The 22260-nt window shown below is 47.2% G+C and overlaps 1 protein-coding gene across 2 annotated transcripts in view; it reads left to right on the forward strand.

Moving 5' to 3' along the window:
* The window catches only part of PLEKHH3 (pleckstrin homology, MyTH4 and FERM domain containing H3), a 253299-nt gene that overhangs the window by 171822 nt on the left and 59217 nt on the right, over positions 1 to 22260 (forward strand). For both annotated transcript variants that reach the window (XM_086924097.1, XM_086924096.1), the window contains exons 4-6: positions 14392 to 14583; positions 15114 to 15271; positions 16156 to 16282. In XM_086924097.1, coding sequence (XP_086780223.1) covers positions 14392 to 14583; positions 15114 to 15271; positions 16156 to 16282 — 477 coding nt within the window. The remainder of the gene's footprint in view (positions 1 to 14391; positions 14584 to 15113; positions 15272 to 16155; positions 16283 to 22260) is intronic.

A 22260-nucleotide genomic window follows, 5' to 3' on the forward strand; every position in this document is an offset into this window, starting at 1 on the left:
CTGGTGATATTGGTGGAATGTTGAATGAATGATTTTGGGAAGTGATATTGATTTTATTATATATACATCCAAAGAAAAATCGTTTATTTTACTGGTTGTCAATTCGGTGCCCTGCCCCTTTGATGAAGGAGGGTGCCTCTCTTGGTTTTTGAAATGAGAAACCTTACACCAGGTCAGTTGGTTGTGTTCACCTAAAAATCAAAATTGCATCTTCACAGAATGCATTGTGGCATTCCTTGAAGAACCAGAACTGGAAGCACGGTCCTCCATTTCTGTATAGTCGTCTGCTAACGTTAACATGTTTAGAGTGAGCTGAAGATACACGACCGCTCACTATTCCCCAAGGAAGCCTTCATTCGTCCCCACACCCCTGCGCTCAGCTCTCTTCTCCTTCTCTGCTGGCTGTCACTTTATTAGGTGTGAAGCTCACCCCCTGTTTTAAGGTGCATTGAACTTGATCTATATGTTGTCGATAACCTATTGTATACAGTGCCAGTATTTACAGTGGGCTTTCGGATAGCTTGTTAATGATTATTGCTTGGCTTTTTGGTTAACCTTATTTGTATGCTTTTTATTTGATGGCTTTCCTTCCTCTTCTTGTATTTGTTCCTTCCCAGAGCATAGCTTCTATACCACCATTTTTGATTGGCTTACATTCAGCACCATGGGAGTGCATGTGTTTTCTTGCTCACTCCCCCGGTGCTGCTTTTCCCCTCACATTCCTAGCCTCCGTGTTGCTTCCTTCCAGTATGATTGTTGCTTCCCTGGCACTCCCAGTGCTACTTTGTTTTTTTTAGGTCGGGGACCGAAGGCTGCGCTTGCGCAGTCTCCGGGAGGAGATTTATTGATTTGGAGTATGGGGGCTTGAACCTGCCTCTCTCCTCCATTGGCTGGCTTCCTAAACGGAGGCCAGCCATTAGAGGAGACAGGCGTCACTCCAATAAAGCCCCGTCTCTTTCGGATTCGGGGGCGTGTTTTTTTGCGTTCTTTCGACTGTGACGTCACTCAGAACGCCAAAACACGCCCCCGAATCCAAAATTTTCGCATTTTTGCGGTCGCCATTGTTGCCCGGCCGCCGCCGTGCCTTCCAGTGAGTGCTTGTTTGGAGATGAGTCCAAGATCACACAGAGTCTCGGCGAGAAATTGAGGAGACCAGCACCGAGGAAGTTCCCGTCATAATCTCAGAGACTGCCACTAAACTGCTACACTGACATGCATCTGTATTCATGATACTTCTCTCCCCCCCCCCCCCCCCCTCACCCACCCCCACCCCCTCCCCTCCAGACCATTCCTCCACTCCGTGCTCTGGACTTACGCGGCGCAGTGAGCAGCCAGACACGCAAGACCGCAGGATGAAAGACGCGCGTGTGTTAAAAGGAGGAGCCAGTACCTTCTTTCCCTGGTCGGTGCTCACATCCCCAGGGGTCCCTCTCCGTGAGGACAGGCCGGGCAGGGCTGTGGCGCTCGCTGCTTGTGAAACACTGCAGCTCTGTGCCTCGCTGCTTGGTGGCAGTGTGTATATATAGCCTGTGTTTGTCTGTGAGTCTGTGTGTCTGTGCGTGAGAGAGAGGGGCGGTCTGTGAATAAGTCCGCTACCCCCGGACTTTCTGTCCTGAGCGCCTTTCCCCATCAGCCACGAGACAAGCGGGCATTGCAGAAACGCACCGGGCGCCTGAGTCAGGCTCGGTGCGAGCCCCCTCAGACGCGGAGGGGTACAAGTTAAGCCAGAGGGCTGGCATGAGCCCCCCGGAGTCAGGAGTGCCCTCCAGCCCAGGATGTGCAGGCTCCAGGGCAGCCTTGGGAAGTGTGCGAGAAACCGCCAACCTCCTCCCGGGAGCTGCTGTGTCCGGGAGATAAGAGGCGTTTTAAAACAAGCCCTGGCAAAGCCCAGAGGTCTAACCGTTTATGGCATGCTCTTGGTGCAGACAAACATAGGCGAGTGGTGATTGCATCATTCTTTGTGTCATGGGCTCGGTGCAGCAAGATGCAGTCACTCATCTTCAAACTGCACTTCTGCTGTGCTTAGAGCAGCAAGGCGCACACACATTGTAATGGTGTGTGCACATTCGGTCTGTAGAGGTATACACATACATGTTGCATTGCTATCATATGGGTAATGTAGGAAATACATATACAGCAAGCAAACAGGGCTCTGTGCATAGTATGCGGAGTGTGTGCAGACACACATAGTTAGTTTGCATTAAGTGCTGACTGCATCTCTCTCACCATTCATGTACACAGACGGTCACCTAATTGGAAATATATGGTTTTTTTAGTACTTTTTGAGATTTATGTTGAATATCTTTTGAGATGTAGGTGTTTTCAGAAATGCAATGTATTAAATAAGTGCACATTTAGAAACACGTGAAATGATCACGCATAACTGTTTCATGCTAACTCTTTATAACTCTTCATGACTAAAACATGGACATTGTGGTGAAATGTATAATAACACAAAGGATTGTCCATTACCCATAGATTCTCTGTGATTACAAATAGGCCCTTTCACTTGTTTTTATAATCATGTCTGACATTTGGGAATAAATTTAGAGACGGTAGTGGATTCAGTCTCCTTTAGGATAAGAAAAAATGTGTAATTAGTCATCATAAAGTCAGGATCTAATAGTTGTATTTTATTTGTGCATTAGGTATGATACAATTCTGTTGAGAAAACATATAGAGACTGTCCTGAGGAAGGAAGCCATTATCAATTTAAGCTTCCGAAACGCGTCGACGCAATTTTGCCAAGTCATATTCGGCGTTGCCAACAAACAATTTGGTCTTAAGGAATATTATTCCCCCATTGTTGCCAAACGAGGGCCCGAAATGACATAATTAAGACAGATACTAGTGTCTTTTTCGATAATTTTCTCCACACCCACATTAGGTGGTTTTATTTGTGTATTTTATTTGTGTATTTCATGTTTTTAATTGACTATTCATTGATATCTATGTATTTTTATTTATAATAAATTGTATACTTTTTTAATAGATTGTTTGTGTTCCTTTCTGGTAAGTGTTCTCCCATTCAAAAAGATGCAAGATAAAATGAATGTTGTGGATTGTGTTTGTTAGTTTGAGTCCTGATTTAGGAGCAGGAAATAATATCTCCCATAGGGAAAAACTTCTTGTTTTACTTTTCAGTATATTGGTGCTCCATTTCCCTACGGGTTATTACGAGCCCCTCTCTTCCATTTATACCCATCATGTATTTATGCACAAGACCCAAGAACTGTAAGCACTACACTATTTGCATCATGTATTTATGCACACGAACTGTAAGCGCTACACTATGTACATCATGTATTTATGCACAAGACACAAGGAAGGTAAGCACTGCACTATTTGCATCATGTATTTATGCACACAAACTGTAAGTGCTACCTATGTACATCATGTATTTAGTGTATGTGTTATACACAAGACACATAAGAACTGTAAGCACTGCTCCCCTGCCCCTTGGCTCCTTGCTTCCCTGCCCCCTGGCTGTGCTTGCTTCCCTGCCCCCTGGCTGTGCTTGCTTCCCTGCCCCCTGGCTGTGCTTGCTTCCCCGCCCCTGGCTGTGCTTGCTTCCCCGCCCCCTGGCTGTGCTTGCTTCCCCGCCCCCTGGCTGTGCTTGCTTCCCCGCCCCCTGGCTGTGCTTGCTTCCCCGCCCCCTGGCTTTGCTTGCTTCCCCGCCCCCTGGCTGTGCTTGCTTCCCCGCCCCCTGGCTGCCCCCTGGCTGTGCTTGCTTCCCCGCCCCCTGGCTGTGCTTGCTTCCCCGCCCCCTGGCTGTGCTTGCTTCCCCGCCCCCTGGCTGTGCTTGCTTCCCCGCCCCCTGGCTGTGCTTGCTTCCCCGCCCCCTGGCTGTGCTTGCTTCCCCGCCCCCTGGCTGTGCTTGCTTCCCGCCCCCTGGCTGTGCTTGCTCCCCTGCCCCCTGGTTCTCATGCCCCCTGGCTGTGCTTGCTTCCCTGCCCCCTGGCTGTGCTTGCTTCCCTGCCCCCTGGCTGTGCTTGCTTCCCTGCCCCCTGGCTGTGCTTGCTTCCCTGCCCCCTGGCTGTGCTTGCTTCCCTGCCCCCTGGCTGTGCTTGCTTCCCTGCCCCCTGGCTGTGCTTGCTTCCCTGCCCCCTGACTGTGCTTGCTTCCCTGGCGTTGCTTGCTTCCCTGCCCCGTGGTTGTGCTTTCTTCCCTGCCTGTGCTTGCTTCCCTGCCCCCTGGCTGTGCTTGCTTCCCTGCCCCGTGTGTGTGTGTGTGTGTGTGTGTGTGTGTGTGTGTGTGTGTGTGTGGGGGGGTGTGTGTGGGGCTCTGTGTGTGTGTGGGGGGGGCTCTGTGTGTGTGTGTGGGGGGGGGCTTTGTGTGTGTGTGTGGGGGGGGCTTTGTGTGTGTGGCCATGTGTGGGTGTAAATGCAATAGGTCATGCATTTGCGAGCTATTAAGCTGTTTGCAATGTAAATGACAATGCCATTTATTTAGGATTTTTAAAAAAAAGAAAAAAGTCATGAGCAATGCCAATAGCTCTACCTTTAATAATGCCGAGACCATTGCATTGTAAATGCTTGTTATTTTTAACATGCTCCTCCGCTGCGGTCCTGCTCCTCCCTGTTAGCAGTTCCTCTGCCGGTCAATGCTCTGTTGCTCTGCACGCTTTCACTTGTTTTAGGAGGGAGGGGGCGCGGGAGAGAGGGGGTGCGTGCCCAACAGCTGTCATTTAAGGCTGCTCCTTTATAGACTGTGTTTTTAATTTCCGGCTCCAAAACTGACGTCTGCCATCTTGTTAAGTACATTAACTGGCAGGTACTGCATTATTACGTGAATGTGCACGCATGCTCCCACACATTTTTTTTTCTTTTGCACAATTTTTACCAAAGCCATATGGCAAAAAGGGGAGACGTATTGGCTTTGCAAGTGTTTGTTTCTTTTTGTTCCTGTGCATGTAATTCTGCCTTCAGAATGTGAAAATCTGTACTACCGCTCCAAGTATGAAAAGGAAATGAACCAAGCCTGTGTCTGATACTCACGCCTGGGATGCAACAATCCGTGTGCTCATCACTGTGAGAGAGTGAGACGTGCTCGCCAGAAGAGGTCGCCAAGCAAATGCTTGTAACCCAAGGCCGCTCTTGGCAGACGAGGGGACTACATCTAAAGTTTTGTCTTTTCATTGTTGACCTTAAAACGGACTTCTTTGGGGTGGGTGAGATACAAGAGTGTGATTACTTGGCGTATTTTTGTCCCACGCCTAGTTTATAGCGGAAACATTAAAAACGTCAAAAAGTGAACTTTGGGAAAAAAAACTCTTCCTCTGAAACCTCATGAAAAGCCCCACCCTGCTTACTGAAGGGAGTGCGCCGCTCCCAAGTAGAACATTTGAAACGATTTAAATTTCCAAGAAAAGTAGCGAACGTTCAACAGGAAATAAACTGTTGTCAGGGGGGAAATCATTGTTTCTTTTACATTTTCAAGATATGTACATGAGAAATGCATATATACACACAACTATGTATTTTATTTGACTTCTTGTGGCCACTACAAGACGTGAAACATTAGTTTTAAATCTGAATACCGCTTGATAGACGGTTGTGGGAGTATAAAGCTCCCCATTCATTAAGTAAAAAATGCCTGGTGCAGCTCTAGAAAAGTGCTCTGTGACACATCTCTGTACCGCCTCCGGCTACTACCACTCGCTACCTGCCGCGACAGCAATGCCCTTGTGAATTTAATAAGTGTATTGCCGATCAAGGATGTGGCCTGACGACTAGAGCTGTCGACCTCGAAGCTGGGGAACCAGGATCGAGTCTCAAGCAACAACGCTCAACATCTTGTGATTCTGCGCAAATTACTTAATCTCCGCCTGCCTCACAAAATTAATGTGTTCGTCTATAATGCAACTGGTGCTCATGTAAAGCACTCTGATAGCTGATGTCTTCGGTGACGGTCGAGTAAACGCTATACAAAACTCCGCCCCAAAAAAAGAAAAAAAACAAGCATTTGCAATGCAGTAGGTCTCGCATTTACGAGAGTTTGAGCTATTGGCATATGCAAACTTCTTTTGTTGTTAAAACCCCATGCTGCTCTTTCACATGCATGAAGGCCTTTACTATGCCAATTGTTCAAACTTTTGTAAATGTGAGACCATGGCATTGCAAACAAGCGCCCTCCATTGTCCCGGCTGCTTTGAAAGGGAAAGCGCGCATGGCGTGCTGAATGAAAGGCAAGTACGCCGGCAGCAGGGCAAAACCCATTAAAGAAAATAGTGCTTACAGAAGAATTAAAACCTACTGTGTCTCAACAGAAGTAAAAGGGCCAGTCATCATGGTAGGTTACAAATGAAGGTAAGGCGGTACTAAGAAGAGACTAACAAGGCAGGATTTACAAAGGACAACGACACAAACCAATAAAAAATATGGGCGGAGAGTGGGAGGGGCTTCAAATCTCTAACTCAATACAGCATGGCTCGCCGAGCAGCACATGCGCGGCCCAGGCTTGACCTAAAACAGGGAACAGAATGTTGGCTCCTGTGCTCAAAACGGACCTCGCCAAGTCTACACTTGATCTTTCACAATTTTTATTACATAGATTTCTTTGAAATGTTAGAGGCCAGGCAGTCATTCGCTCTTCGTAAGGCTTCCTAGAGGCAACTCACAATACATTTCTAGAGATCAGCCAACAGCAAAGATGGCCTAAATTGGCGCCAAGGACAGTATCCAGTCAATTGTATTTTTTTTACCCTTAATTTGTTTGGTTGCGCACTTCTCTTCCTTTCAAAAAATGTCAGCGCATACCTCCCTCCCCCTCGCCCCACCCCCCAATAAAAGTTTTGTTATTTTGGTACTCTGTTTTACCTAGCAGGTAGACCTTTAGAGGCCATATATTGCAATGTGGAGCCATCATGTCACTATAGGGCAGCTGCTGCTCCAATTGTAGCGCCATTTGTGCGTGAGTGGAGACCCTCTCACTGTCCAACATGGGAGAATACAGTCTCTCTCCCACCTCATTGATTTGGAAATTGATTGGATATAATCCCTAGGAGCATTATTGTGATTAGAAGCCATAAAGACACTGATTATTGCTTCTTATGCTCTTTGTTACTTTGGTGTTCGAAAAGGAAATAAGGCCAAGAAAAGACATTGCCAGTATTTTCCTTGTATATAATTTATTGGGCTTCATACACAACCCATGGATTAAGGGTTAACTAGAAGAGATTTTGTTTCTTGGATCTTGAAGAGTGCTTCCACACAAGATTAAATATTGTGTGATGAGTTTATTTGTATTTATGATGTAAAAATGAAAAAGGACTTCTCAAAGAAAGTTACAAATCGTAACTATTGTCTGTGTTCATTTTTTCATGTTGGTGTTAATAGTTACTAGATGAACGCTTGAATATGATGATAGATTGATACAGTACAATTTATAATGTGATGAGATAGATAATTAGTAGTATCTGTCCTTCAAATAACCTTTCCTTAAAAAATACCACTCTAATTTATGCCAAAGCACTATGTGCCTCTCTGAGCCAAACCACTGCACTCTACAGCACTCAAGTCTCGGCCTCTCCACTCTACTGTATGCCACTCCATTCTAATCTGCAACGCTGCTTTCTATGCCACTGCACTCTACCCTGTACCACTCCGCTCTACTGCAACACTTCACTCTCACTGAACTCTACGCTGCTCTACTCAGCACCAATCCACTCTTAGCCACTCTACTCTGCATCACTCTACACCACTGCACTCTGTAGCAGTCCACTGTATGCTACTGCTCTCTTCTCTGCACCACTCTACACCACTCAACTTTGTACCACACAACCTTGCACCACTCTACACCACTGCACTGTATGTCACTCTATGCCAATGCATTCTTCGCCACTGCACTCTAATCTAGGCTAAGATGCTGCGGCTCTTCACTCTACAACACTTAATGGCAACTTACGCCACTCCACGCCACTCTCTTCTATACCACAGACTTTTAGCCATGCTGAACAGCAGCTGCACTGGTGTGCAAAATGGCTAAAACGCTTAGTGCTTGCATAGGTAAGACCTATTAGCTTTGCCAATGATTGTTATTCAGTGGCTTGCCTTTCTTGTCTTGTGTTTATTCCTCCCCTTGAGAATAGCCACTTTGCCATCCTTCTTCATACTTCTATTATTCCACTGCTCACATTCACTGAACTATTTTTTGGACGTTTACTTTCAGCACTCCCTGAAACTGCACGTTGATTACCTCTCGCCCTTCTATGCTGCTTCCACCATCAAACACCCCTTGCGTGCTCCATGTTGCTCCCTCATCTCCCCTCCAAAGCTCGATTGATTTTTCTACCATTCCCTGGCTTTTCTTTTTAGGTCTTGCGACCTATCAATGTGCGCAAGCGCATTGAGCGGAGCGAGAATTCATGTCGGCAAAACACAAGTCAAACCAAGGGCTTTCAGCCCGGCGGTTTTCTTGCAGTTCACGTGAATCACGTGAACAAACAAGCACGCGCATCAGGCACTCCTCCCACACCTCACGGACATCTGTTTATTTCTCCTCCCCCTCCCCAGCCAGCTTCCCCCAGGCCCCTGCTGCTTCACACCCTCATTGCCGCTTGGCCCCCTCCCATGCCCGCCGTGTCGCATTTCTCCTCCCCCCTCCCCTTCTCTGCCTTGCCTTCCCTCCGTCTTGTTTTCTTTGTCAGCTAAGAACTATAGTGAACTCCCACAGTTCGATACAACAGCTGGGCTCCCCTTTCATCCACACATCGCTCTGTACCAGTCAAGCAAAGAAAGCACTAGTAGATCCAGCAGAACCTCTATGTGGCTCCAGCACAGTGCCTCGCGTGCACTCAGTCCGATGCAGTTAAGGCAGGAAAAAGCAAACAAGCTGTCCCCAGTCTTCGACTTGTATACAGGATCAGCGCACACTTTAAAGGCTTTCTGGCGCTGCGGAGAATTCAGTCCCAACACCAACCACAAAATGCCCGGAGCAGGTATCAGCGGGCTACACGGAAGTGCTCGGATTTTATCTTTGTCCCGACTTTCATAAACTTTCCCTTTCATCGACATAGGAGGACAAACCAGAAGGGTTATAAGAGGTGTTTGAAACATGACAGAAAAGAAAGCGTTCTGATTGCTCCAGGATAGCTCAGCGTGGTGACCGTTCTGTTCTATAACCTAAGTAACGTTTGTAGGTCAGGAGTTCGATTCTAGGCACTGACCAATCAGCTCATCTATCTTCTGGTGGGTAAACTGACTTTTATTAATAATAAAATATGCCATTGCAGCGCTTAGAAGCTTAAAGAGTGTGGCATACAAAAAAAGTAATTGGTACATTGATCGTGCATTATTTGTTCACATGTCCAAATTCTACCATGGCCTTTCTGTGTACCATGGTAACGCCATTTGTACATTTTGTTTAATTGCTTCGAAATGAAAACTGTCAAGTTTATTAATGCACACACATTTTTATCCTAAAAAATAAGGTATTTACATTTGTTTGGTTGTATCCATTTTTGCAGTCCTGAAGCACATCTTGGCAAAGGTGCTGCACAATTACACATAAATCAAGTATGACCTATTTAGTCCGTAAACCCAGAGCTGCCTGTGAAACTCCTACGTGTGATTTGTGGCATTCACCCACCACCACCACCCCACCACCACCCCATCCACCACCACCACCGCATCCACCACCGCATCCACATGCACCGCCACTACATCGCCACCACATCCACCACCACTACATCCACCACTACATCCACCACCACTGCATCCACCACCACTGCATCCACCACCACATCCACCGCATCGCCCACCACATCCACCGCATCCACCGCATCCACCACCACATCCACCACCACTGCATCCACCACCACATCCACCACCACCCCCACATCCACCACCACCCCCACATCCACCACCACCCCCACATCCACCACCATCACCACCACATCCTCCACCGCAACCACCACCACCCCCACATCCACCACCATCACCACCACATCCTCCACCGCAACCACCACCACCCCCACATCCACCACCACCACCCCCACATCCACCACCATCACCACCACATCCACCACCGCAACCACCACCACCCCCACATCCGCCACCACATCCGCCACCACATCCGCCACCACATCCGCCACCACATCCGCCACCACATCCACCACCACATCCACCACATCCACCAGTAGGTCTCGCAGTAGGAAAGTTGGAGCTATTGGTTTTGTAAATGACAAAGCCCTTTATGTTTTTAAAATGAAAAGAAAAATACAAGGCATTGTTATTTGCAATTGTAATAGCTCCAACTTTCCTACTGCGAGACCTATTAGCAACGCCAGTGCTTGTTTATTAGTTTTTTTTGCTTCTCCCATTCCCAGCCATAAGGAGCTTCTTGGCTCTCGTGCCCCACCCACTCCTCGTTGCTTCCTCCTTCCACTCCTCCATTGCTGCCTGAACTACTCGCTGTCCTTTGCATTTTTGTTTGAAGGGTCTGGTAGCTGTTGTATGCTGCTGTTCTGCTCCACAGTGGAAAAAGCACTTTTACGCCACTAAATTTTTTTTTTTTACTTAGCCACATGGCATCTCCCATCTTGGACTAGAAAATAGAAAAAAGGATGCCTGCATTATTGTATATTTGCAAAAATTACAATGGTTTTTGGTGGCCTCAACGAGGTCCTGGGAAGAATACTGTTAATTATGAAATTAATTCATAAAATTAATTCAGGGAGAAAGTCTTAGTAGAATACCATATAGGTCAGTTTTATTACAATATTATACAAAAAAATTTTTGAAAAAAAAAAATTAGTAATAACGATAATTACTTTCTTATCAGGTGCTCACATATGTGACAAAAGTGCTTAAAGTGACACTAGTGAATATATTAAAAAAGCAATTATATACATTTATATACAAAGATGTCACCACAAGGTTATTCCCACAAAAATTATATACAATGAAAAATAGGGGAGTTTTCCTTGAGTTTGTCGACGGCGTTTCGATCTAGTTTGTTTTAGATCATCATCAGGACGTGAGCTTCCCTGAAATTAAAGAAGTATCAACTGTGATTCCTAGGCGGCGAGGAAATTAATTTGGCCGGTGTTGTGAATCTACACGAAGTCTATGCAATAAGCGCCAGAGATTGCAGAGGCTAAATGTTGTTTGTATTTGTAGTCTCCGTTTCCAAAGGGGTTATCTATTCAGGTTTGGAAATGAAGGGGCCGTGTTATTCCCTGGGCCAGGTGTGGTTTCCGTAGCAGGGAAACGTTATGTGATGCGAGGATTCAATTGCTCGTATCAGTGGCTCAAAGGCGGCGTCAATGCGGGAGTTAAACACTGCTTAGTTCTATGCCGTCCGGCAGCGCAGATAACGTCTCTAATCCGGCGTTCTCTCGAGCACTATTGTATAGGCGTACTTAAGCATGTGCATACATCATCATGCATACGCTCGCCTACTGAACAATATGCCCGACAGCAGCAGCTGTGCCATTGTTCCTTTTTAGGTCGAGCCTAAGCAACGCATGTGCTGTCTCTTCGAGACATGCTGTATTCACTGTGTGGGCTTCCAGCCCGCCAATTGACTTTTTATTTATAGCTTTGATTGTCATTAAAAAATGCTTTCTTGCCAGTGGTTAATCCTTCCTCTTTGTCCCTCAGTTTTGTTTCCTCCCGTAGACCAATTACTGTTAACATTACGCTTCTGTGTTAATTTGAAATAGTCTTTTTTGTTTGATTCCTGCTTGAGTTACTGTTTGCCCCGTTCAAATAACGAGATGAAATGTCAGACGAATGTTTTCGGGGGCACCCCTTTACTTTTCTCAAGTTTCAATGTGGTAGGATTTCTCCCCAACCCCTTCCGCTTCGCTGCTTGTTGCTTTATTGAGCTGCGGTCACTCGACCTTCAGTAGCCTACCGTTGCAGCACTGTTAATAGTAAGGCTTGGGAGACTCCCATCGCTCTTGAGATGGGCGCCTGGGGAGGAGGGATGCGACTTCTTCGCCATTGGAAAGTACTTCATTTCTTTTTTTCCTAGGCTGTTCACTACCCTAGTGGTTCAGTCGCACACAGAATGCTGTAATGCTGTTGACGTGCATCGAGGCACTTGTCTTTCTGCCTGTGTGTTAAAAAACTTTTCTAATATGTTCATAAATGTTTCCTGAGGCAAGCATGTATTCCTGAATCAGACTGTATGACACCGTGTGTAGTAACTGTATAGCTCTTCAATCCCTGGCAGCACAGCACCCAGGAAAATGTGCTGCATGGTTAAATACTTCTAAGGTCCAAAAGGTGGGACCGATTGGCTATGTCAATGCTTGTTTCCTTTTCTGGTTGATGCTACACAGCATCATCCAAAAGGATTGGCAAAGCAAGTAGGTAAAAAAAAGAAAGACCTATTAGCTTTGCCTATGAGTGTTTGGTATTTACTCTAGAGTACGTTGTTTATGGCACGGAAGATACAAACTCTGTTAAAAATGGGTGACATGACTTATGTGGCAACATACACTGGGTTCACTCTAGATCCCAGCTTGTCAGTCATTGTTGCAAACTCAGTTGTGTGTCTGTGTAATAATGATCAAACAGTGCAAACCAAGCACTGTGCATTCATTTAGAGTTTAGAAAAAATGCATATTGATATCTACTGTATATCAAGTGTAAGGCTACATCATGTAAATTAAGAATATATGATGTATATCAATAGTACATATTTGAATACACATTTACAGTTCCTTACGTTATGCATTTTTATTTTATTTTGGGTACAGAGAGATTAAGGCCCAAATTCCGAGGTAGATCATTATCACACCAGGATAAATGTGATATCCTGGGGTGCAGTATTTACCCAGTGCACCAATAATCTCTAATCCAATTTCCCCCTGGAAAATGGACCGCTTTTTGCACCAAATCCGATTTGTCTTGGAATGTATATTTCTGCAGGTCACCTGGGGAAAAACTAGCTCAATACACGACAAAGATTTATTTCTTCCTTTTATGAAATACTGTAAATGAAAAACCTTGCCTGTGTGTTAGGCAAGGGCTTCTGAATGACAGAAAAGGCTTGGATTAGAGTCGGTCACCTGTGAGGTTCTTCACCAGTGAGCTCTACCTGTCGTGCGACTGACATTTCCATCACTCTTGACAAAGACTGCCTCTCATAGGGACATCTTTGCTTTCCAGGGTTCATCGCAGTCGTGATTTGCAAACGTTTGTTCATTCAATTATTCATTCATTCAGTGTGGTAAAGCACGAACTGCCTCGTAAAATACATGTCCGCACGCTTTGCAATCAGGGTAGAGGGTTGCAGTGCAACAGATGTTCACAAGCATTTAACAAACAAATATTGGGAGGGTTATGGCAGGCATGCAGCTTACACCATCCGATGCAACAAGAGTGTATAGTGATGAGTGACTCACAAAGCAGTATGGCAGATTACTATACAGTAAAATCTAAAACAAAATTCACAGGTCTTCATTAAATCATACCCTCAAGTGAAACAGGGTTACAAGGCTTTGAAAAGTCAGTGCAGGTATTGAACCATCATTATTGTCTGGCTTAATGCTTATTAAAATGAGAAGTCGTCCACCACCCAAGGCGTTAAACAATGTAAAAAAAAAAAGTCGAAAGGCAATTCTGTTGTACATTTCTGTTTGATTAAAAGTTATGAACTGATTCAAGGGTCGACCTATTGGCCATGTAACGTCCTTTTTTAATGGGAGCCTTCGTTCTCGGCTTATGTATTTGAGTGCTTTTGTGCATACCTGTGACTCAAAAGCGCCATCCTGATCGAGAACAGGGATTGTTCACAGTCAGTCTGGTTATCTATCAGAAGATTGCCAGTCCTGGAGCATTGCACGTTCTTCAATCATCATAACAATGGCAACTATGTGAATATAAGGAAATGTCCAGAGTTTTAAAAACTATTGTGGGAAAAGACTACACGATAGGCTATAGATCTAGACAAAAAACCTGAAAATTGACTTGTTGCACGCTTGTTTCTATACAAAATAAATGACATATCTTAGGTAGATATGGGGCCTGTATTGCGGACAAATTCCTACACCGTTCTCTTCTCCACAAATCCTACAAAAAAACTCTGGAACAAAAAGGAATTTCTGAAACAACTCGCCAGAAATCTGATTTTATAGGACAAACTAGAAGTACTAGACTATGAATTCTGGTCAATTTACCTGCGAAATGTACATTGTTCACACCCTTAAAAGTGATCTAACTAGAGCCCTGCTCTGGCCGGGTGTGCATTTTAGGATCAGGTTAGGTTTTGTGGAATGGCCCTGCCTATTCGTGAACGCTATGTGATCCTGCTTTTACTTTTGAAGGCTTAGAAGCAGCACTTGTTTACCTTACCAGTAGCAGTGGTGATTATAATGTAAATAATGTACAGTACTAGATCTACAAAATATAGAGATTGACCTACCAACTTATCTTTTAGGTTGGCTGCAGAGGGAAGTGAAGGGTGGTGTGAAAACGCCTTGGATCCGCCTTCGAAACTACTGGTTTGAGCTCACCCAGGACTCACTGGACTACTACGCCAGCAGTGAGAAGGTCAAACAACTTGGATCTCTTGTCCTGACCAGCCTGTGCTCCGTGAGGTGGCCCGATAAGCAGTCCTACAAAGAAACAGGTGAGACCTAGTAATGACCACTGTGTGGGATGGGAAGAACTACAAAGAAAGTATCATGCAAGGCAACAACGGCTGATAGGTGTGTTACATAGTTCTACGTCTTTCTGGGGTAATCATGCGTTATATGAATGTATGTCCTATAATATGCTTGTTCGTGCCTCTAGACACATGGGCGGGTCTTCCTGTGGACAAGAAATCCAGTAGCTCACACTGACTTACTTGCCTCTGGTACTTCGTCTTTGACCATGATGGTTTATCCAAGTACTGCTCTACCACGAGTGATGGGTGCAAAACGTGTTATAGCAGCCGGTGACTATTAACCCTTTCGATGCTGATGACGGAACAGTTCCGTCATGAGCATCAGCCGGGCTGTGCTGATGACGGAACCGTTCCGTCATGACCACGCCCGTTTTCATTAGGGCTCAGCACCGGCGGTAAATCGTGGCCGCACGGATGTGGTTAAAAATCTGAATGTGAAATCTTTCATGTTTAAGTCTGTCTCTTTGGTTTGTGTCATGCCTCCCCTCCAGGTTACTGGAATGTGACCGTCTTCGGCCGTAAGCACCGCTACCAGTTGTACACTGAGCACCTTAACGAGGCTGTGCATTGGGTGTGTGCTATCCAGAAGGTCATTGACAGTAAAGCCCCCCTTGAAACTCCCACCCAGCTGCTTATCAAAGATCTGGAGGTAAGAGGCTACAGCACAGTCTTGTGTTTTACTTTACTTTTCCTGAGTCTGTTTCAGATTAGTAGAAGGGATTGTTTTGAAATCTGGAAGGCCGCAATCAAAATGGCTGCCTCATGCTAAAATGGCTGTTAAGAAAATGGATACTCTTCTTAAAAATAAAACAGCTGTCCACTAAAAATGACTTTACACATTAATGCTGCCCAAAGGCTATGAAAGCTAAGGAGAGTATATTGTATCCTCCCTGTGAGAACAGGTTTAACGCTGAAGACACACCTCTTTAAAGAACAGTACAGTACATCATGACGTAGTACCAGCCCATGACTGCCCTTGGAACCCAGCTTTCACTCCAGTCACGCATTGGCATTTCTTTGTATGCTGCCTTTCGCAGTATAAAAAAATCACATGCATGCAATATACCAACAGTGGAGCATTGTTACTGATAGTCTATTCTCCTTGTGAATTTCAGCCACACCGGATCGAATTAGCCTGGATTTAAACACCTCTTGTGATTGGCAAATTCATTGTTTTGTCTTTGCACAGGCCACCCACACCATACAGAGTGCTTGTTCAGGCTTCAATACTGCCAGTGTTGAATCAATTTCAAGCCCATTTGTCTTAGATGTAGGATTGTATGCCAGTGTTATTTGAAATCCCACTTCAGGTTATAGGATGTATAGCAGGGTTGCTGCAGTTTAAATCCGTGTGTAGGAATACAAGCATCAGAAAGTGGCAGAGTTTTTTAAAAGTAGGAACTAGAAATAGGGTGATTTGTTCTTGCAGTTGTTGAGCGGGTTGGAAGTTGTGTTGGCTAGTCAACACGTTAGCGTGTTTACTCTTGCTCTAAAGTTAATTATATTTTTTTCTTGGCAATTCTTTTTTTCAAGGAACACCGTTCGAGTCCAGAGATAGTGGAGCAGATCTACAAGAACAATCCCATCCTGCGGCATACAGCCAGCCCGCTTTACGCCTCCTTGCTGCCCTTCCCCTATGGCACAAGCACGGACCAAAGCTGTAAGTAGGATGGGTTGGAAATGTCTGCTGGGAACGGGGCGAGGCTGTCAATGGAAACACACTTGTGAATACACTGCTTATTCCCTAATGCACCAGTCCAAAGTTTACTGGTTCTGAAGGCCACACCAGAAAAACGTGTGTGAAATGGACTTTTTTATTGAATTAGTGTTCACATGAATGATCACCTTTGAAATTGTTACCCTGGCTGCTGGCTGGGTAGATGATAGCCCTAACGCAGGGGTTTGAATTGCGCCCAGGAGCTCTAAGTGTAATTAAGGAATTGAATGTGAACTTCTCTTGTGTTGATATCCTGGAAATCGGGCAGGATTGCGGTCCTCCTAGAACTCCATTGAACTCTCATGCCCGAGCTGCTCACCTGCTTAGGTGGTTTGAGGTCATCTCACATACACATATGTAAACTGGATTTCATAAATCCCCTTGGGACAGCCTGGTTTTCGTCCGACCTATGGACAGAAAAACTGTCATGTGATTTTCCGCAGAGCTTTCAAAACTCATCTTTTTACTTCTGCTGGATGGTGCTATTCTGGGAGGGTTGCTGTGGAAACAAATGATGGAAAGAGGGCTGAACAAATCGAACATTCATCCCCAGTCGCAGATCTTTCGTTTTGTTGCCCATTGTGGGAAGGGTATGTGCAGATTGGGTCTCGTGCTCACCGCTCCACTGTATTCAAGCTAGCCTGGCTGATGAGTAGTGATCCCCCAAATCCGGTCCCAGCATGCTTGTTTCCGGGTTGGCTTGGCAGTTTAGGCTGGACTGTTCCCATGAGAAGCAGGGTCAAGACTGATCTGCATTCGGCTGGGTCCACACTGAGGTGAGCAAAAAAATGATGGATTAAACCAGGGCTTTAAGTGGGCTGGTGCTGAGCACCGGCAGTTCTATAAAGCAGGTGCCGGGACGGGTCCCTATCGGGCTCTCCATTTTCACGCTCTGTGAAAAAAAAAATCTTAACTCTGCAGTGGTGCCACCCTTCACTGCCTTTAATGCAACTTGAAGGAGACTTGTTATAGTTCTTTCACAGTCTCATCATGTCCAAACTGAAGCATTTTCAATATTATATACAACAAAGCCATAGGTGTTGCTTTTCTTATGCAACTAACAACAATTGACAATTGACGAAGCCAATAGACCTAGCTTACTGTAGGTATGTTACTTGTGGTATTATACATCTGGATGTTGTGACAGAAGCAGTAAAATACCAGTCGGGCGGTACACTATGCTAAGCACAGATTTTCAATTTTGTGTTTTTAAGCCATGTCCTTAATTATATCGGCAACGCCCTTTTGAGAGACAACCCGTCCACCCCCCTAGTTTTTTCATCCTACTTAAAGCCCTGGATTAAACCCAGATCTGTGACTGGGGGTGGATGTTTGCATTGTTCAGCATTCCGTCCATCATCTGTTCTTTTTTTATTCTGGGGGTTTGACACTGGTGAACACTTAAAAGCTCGCTGGTGTTAATGCGCTCAGCAGGATTGCAGTTCAGCCACTCAGTCAAGCACGTGCACCGCACTGATCACCTAATGGGCACTTGTCAGCTCCACTGATTCCTGGTCAGTAGTGCCACCACGTTGGAAGCGATGAGGGCACGTGTTTTTTTTCAAGACGGGAATGGCTGAGATGTGCCAAAGAAAGATGTCGGGATGGGAGCGTTGAGGCGCATCTATCTATCCATCCTTCATTCCAGAATGGAAGTGGTGGGCGGACGTGCCGGATTACTCAGCCTGTGCAGCTGCAGACATGCCCTTTAAACCTGTTGGTGCATTTCCAATGTTTACATGTCCTTAAGTTAGCAAAGAAAAGCACATTTCCAGAGCGTGGTTGGCCGCGAGCTGTGAAGTCACAACGGCCTCGAGGCGACCTGCAGTCAGCACGCAGTGTCTTTTTGGCCTCCAATAAGTACTCTTTGCGGGACTTTGTCAGCTGTCCCTATGGGATCAGCTCTGGAAGGAGCCTGGGGCTCGCGGCGTGTGTGCAGCCATGGCATGGGACGTCCATTGAGAAGGCAGCTCACGTTTAGTATGAAGGAAACACGTCGTTGGAAGCAAGCCCGGCGCTAAAATGCAGCAGGTTATGTTCTGTCCGGGGGTGGGCTCACACATCGAAGGGACGGGGCTCTTACAGCGAAGGTGTCCTCATTAAGAGGATAGAGGGTGTCCGGTTGTGGATGATGAAGCACAGGAGTGCGTGCGTGCGCGCCCATTAACCTCCAGAAGCTGGCTCGCCAGCAGTCTCTTCCAGTCCCCGTCAATACGTCGATGCTGCCTCCGAAGAGGCTACCTTGCTTCCGGGACTTTGACTGATTTGGCTGTCGTCGGCTCTTTATTGCAAGGGAGGGGGGCGGGGATTGAGGGAACGCGACTTCCATTCCGGGGCCGCTATTGATTGGCGGCCGGCAGTGTTCTCGTCGATGCGTCACCCACCACCGAAGCGCCGAGCTGCCCCCTGATTGGCTGTTGGTGATTTGACGTGTACAATGAGAAGCAGTGTCGGTGGTACTTCATGCCACCTCAGACACCTTCATGGTTTTGCTTTTCGGTGCGCTACGTTCACTGCTTTGCTTAAGTTCAGAAGAGCGAAGCGTGGGTAGACGTGTGCCGCCCCCCACAATGACGGGCAAGGCTGTGCCCGAGAATGCGCTTCCTCACTTTGCTTTCGGTCAAGAAGGGTCAAACTTAAACATTCCTTGGTTTTAAGCTGTCGCTTGCGGTAGCTGCTCAGCTTGGTGTTTCAGTGGAGAGAAATTGATAGTGCATCTTTAGGAACAGACATCTTTTGAGCCTGCATTGCGTTATTTGTGATTTCACTCGTCCTGTGTGCATAACGCTGCTCATCCTCTCCTCGCATTGCTCCCAGTGCTTAGATTAATTTTACTGACCTTTGTGCGCAGCGCTGCCTCTCCCCTCTGCCTTAAACTTAATTTGAAACTGACTTGGAAGCCGATCTGTGGCATAGCGCTCCGCATTTCTTTTTTCTGTGATTTCATCAATATTGTGTGCTGCCTGATTGTTTGCGCCCATAGCGTCCTGCTGTCCTTGTTATTGTTGACTCCACCATTTTGTTGTGCCTGCAGCCCGTCCCTCCCCCTACGCTACCGCCTCCCAGCTCCCCCTCCCACGCTCCGCCCCCTCCACTTCTCCACTTATGACAGATGCATCAACGCGCAGCGTCCACGCGCTACGGCCGTGCCGAAGGTGCGCCAAAGGTAAGCCCGTCTACGCCCGTCCGCGCCTGGACCGCGCCCAGCGCCAGAGCCCCTGGCCCTCGCACTGCCCAGCCCCCCCGCGTCACCTACGATGCCGCCACCCTCCTAGCCCTTAATCCCGGTCGCGCCCCCAACTGCGTCCAAGCCGCTCCTGGACGCACCCATGGACCGTTCTCCTGCTTCTCCTGCAAATTCTGCGGCACCGACAACATCTCCACTACGACCACACCACAGATTCCCGACCCCAACCACCTACAATGCATCCTCCTCAACACCCGCTCGGTCCACAGGCACGCCATTGACCTCTGGAACCTACTAGACACCATCTCTCCTGACGCCGCCTTCCTAACGGAAACATGGATGAACGCTTCCTCCGCGCCTGACATCGCCATCGCTATCCCTGATGACTATAAGATCACACGCAAGGACCGCACCGACCATACAGGAGGTGGAATCGCTATCGTCCATAAGAAAACAATCCGCATCTCAACCAGCTCTGATGCCAACCTCGCCAATTCCGAACACCTTCACTTCCAGATCCACATCGACCCCAAGACCACACTCAGAGGCACCCTCCTCTACAGACCACCAGGACCACGCGCAAAATTCAGTGAAGACATCACGGACTTCATCACCCCACACGCGCTCCCCTCCAAAGACTACATCCTTCTGGGAGACCTCAACTTCCACCTTGAAAAGATCAACGACCGCAACACCGCCACCCTCTTAGACAACCTCGCCAACCTCGGACTTAAACAACTGGTCACTTCCCCCACCCACATCGCAGGTCACACACTCGACCCCATCTTCACCTCCAGCAACCATGTCTCCTTCAGCCACACTTCAGATCTCCTCTGGACTGACCACAGCTGCGTTCACTTCACCTACAACAAGCCGAAACCCATCATCCACCTCCAACCAACTCTACAAAGAAACTGGAACAAAATCACCACAGACCAGATCTCCACATCACTCCTTCAAACCTCCCCAGCCCTCTCCTCTAACGCCAACGAAGCCGCCGCCAACCTCACCCTATGGTTATCCAACACCGCCGACACCTTAGCACCACTGAAAAAACGGCAAAGCAAACCAGGCAGCAAGAAGGCCTCATGGTTCAACGATGATCTTAAGAAATCCAAGAAACTCTGCCGCTCCCTTGAAAAGGCCTGGAAAAAAGACCCAACCACCAGCACCAAGGACGCCTTCAAAAGCGCCACCCGCACTCACCACCAACTGATCCGAAAAGCCAAGAAAACAGCATTCAAGGATCGACTTGACAACAACGCCCACAACAGCAAGGAACTTTTCAACATCGTCAAGGAATTTTCCAACCCCTCGGCCAACTCCAACGACATCACCCCCTCTCAAACCCTCTGCGACTCCCTAGCCTCTTTTTTCCACAACAAGATTGCAGACATCCACAACAGCTTTGACAACCAACCCGAAAACCAACCCACCCTACCAGCTGCTGACCATCTTCCCCCCGTCAACACCCTGAACGCCTGGAACCCAATCTCCACTGAGGACACCATCCGCCTGATGAATTCCATCCACTCTGGATCCCCCACGGACCCATGCCCTCACCACATCTTCAACAAAGCAGACTCCGTCATAGCACCTCACCTCCGAGACGTCATCAACTGCTCCTTCAACTCCGCTTCCTTCCCAGAAGATTGGAAACACGCTGAACTCACCGCCCTTCTGAAAAAACCAACAGCAGACCCCACCGAACTCAAAAACTACCGCCCCATCTCGCTTCTTCCATTCCCGGCCAAAGTCACCGAGAAAGCTGTCAACAACCAGCTCGCCGCCTTCCTCGAAGCCAACAAATCACTCGACCCCTCACAATCTGGCTTCCGAGCCAAACACAGCACTGAGACCGCCCTCATCGCAGCAACAGACGACATTCGAACTCTACTGGACAATGGAGACACAGTCGCCCTCATCCTCCTCGACCTCTCTGCAGCCTTCGACACAGTCTGCCACAGCACCCTTTTACAACGCCTCAGAAACATCGGAATCCAAGGAAAGGCACTGGAATGGATCACCTCGTTCCTCACCGGAAGAACCCAGAGAGTCCGCCTCCCACCATTCAAGTCCGAGGCCTCTGAAATCATCTGCGGCGTACCACAAGGATCCTCACTCAGTCCCACCCTCTTCAACGTATACATGAGCCCCCTCGCAGCCATCGCCCGCCAACACAACCTCAACATCATCTCTTACGCGGATGACACTCAACTGATCCTATCTCTCACCAAGGACCCCAGCACCGCTAAAACTAACCTACACGAAGGAATGAAAGAAGTCGCCGAATGGATGAAACAAAGCCGTCTGAAACTGAACTCAGACAAAACAGAAGTCCTCATCTTAGGTAAATCCCCCTCTGCATGGGACGACTCCTGGTGGCCGGAAGCCCTCGGAAATGCACCCATCCCGACAGACCACGCACGGAACCTTGGCGTCATCCTGGATTCTTCACTCTCAATGAACAGACAAGTCAGCGCCGTATCCTCTTCCTGCTTTAACATTCTTCGCATGCTCAGAAAAACATTTCGCTGGATCCCCTCCGAAACAAGGAAAACAGTCACCCATGCTCTAGTCACGAGCCGACTGGACTACGGAAACACCCTCTACGCAGGTACCACCGCCAAAATCCAGAAGAAACTACAGCGAATCCAAAACGCCTCAGCCAGGCTCATATTAGACATCCCACGCAACGAACACATCTCTGGTCACCTTAAAGACCTCCACTGGC

The sequence above is a fragment of the Lissotriton vulgaris genome, chromosome 5, assembly GCF_964263255.1.
Source record: "Lissotriton vulgaris chromosome 5, aLisVul1.2, whole genome shotgun sequence".
NCBI classification, from domain to species: domain Eukaryota; kingdom Metazoa; phylum Chordata; class Amphibia; order Caudata; family Salamandridae; genus Lissotriton; species Lissotriton vulgaris.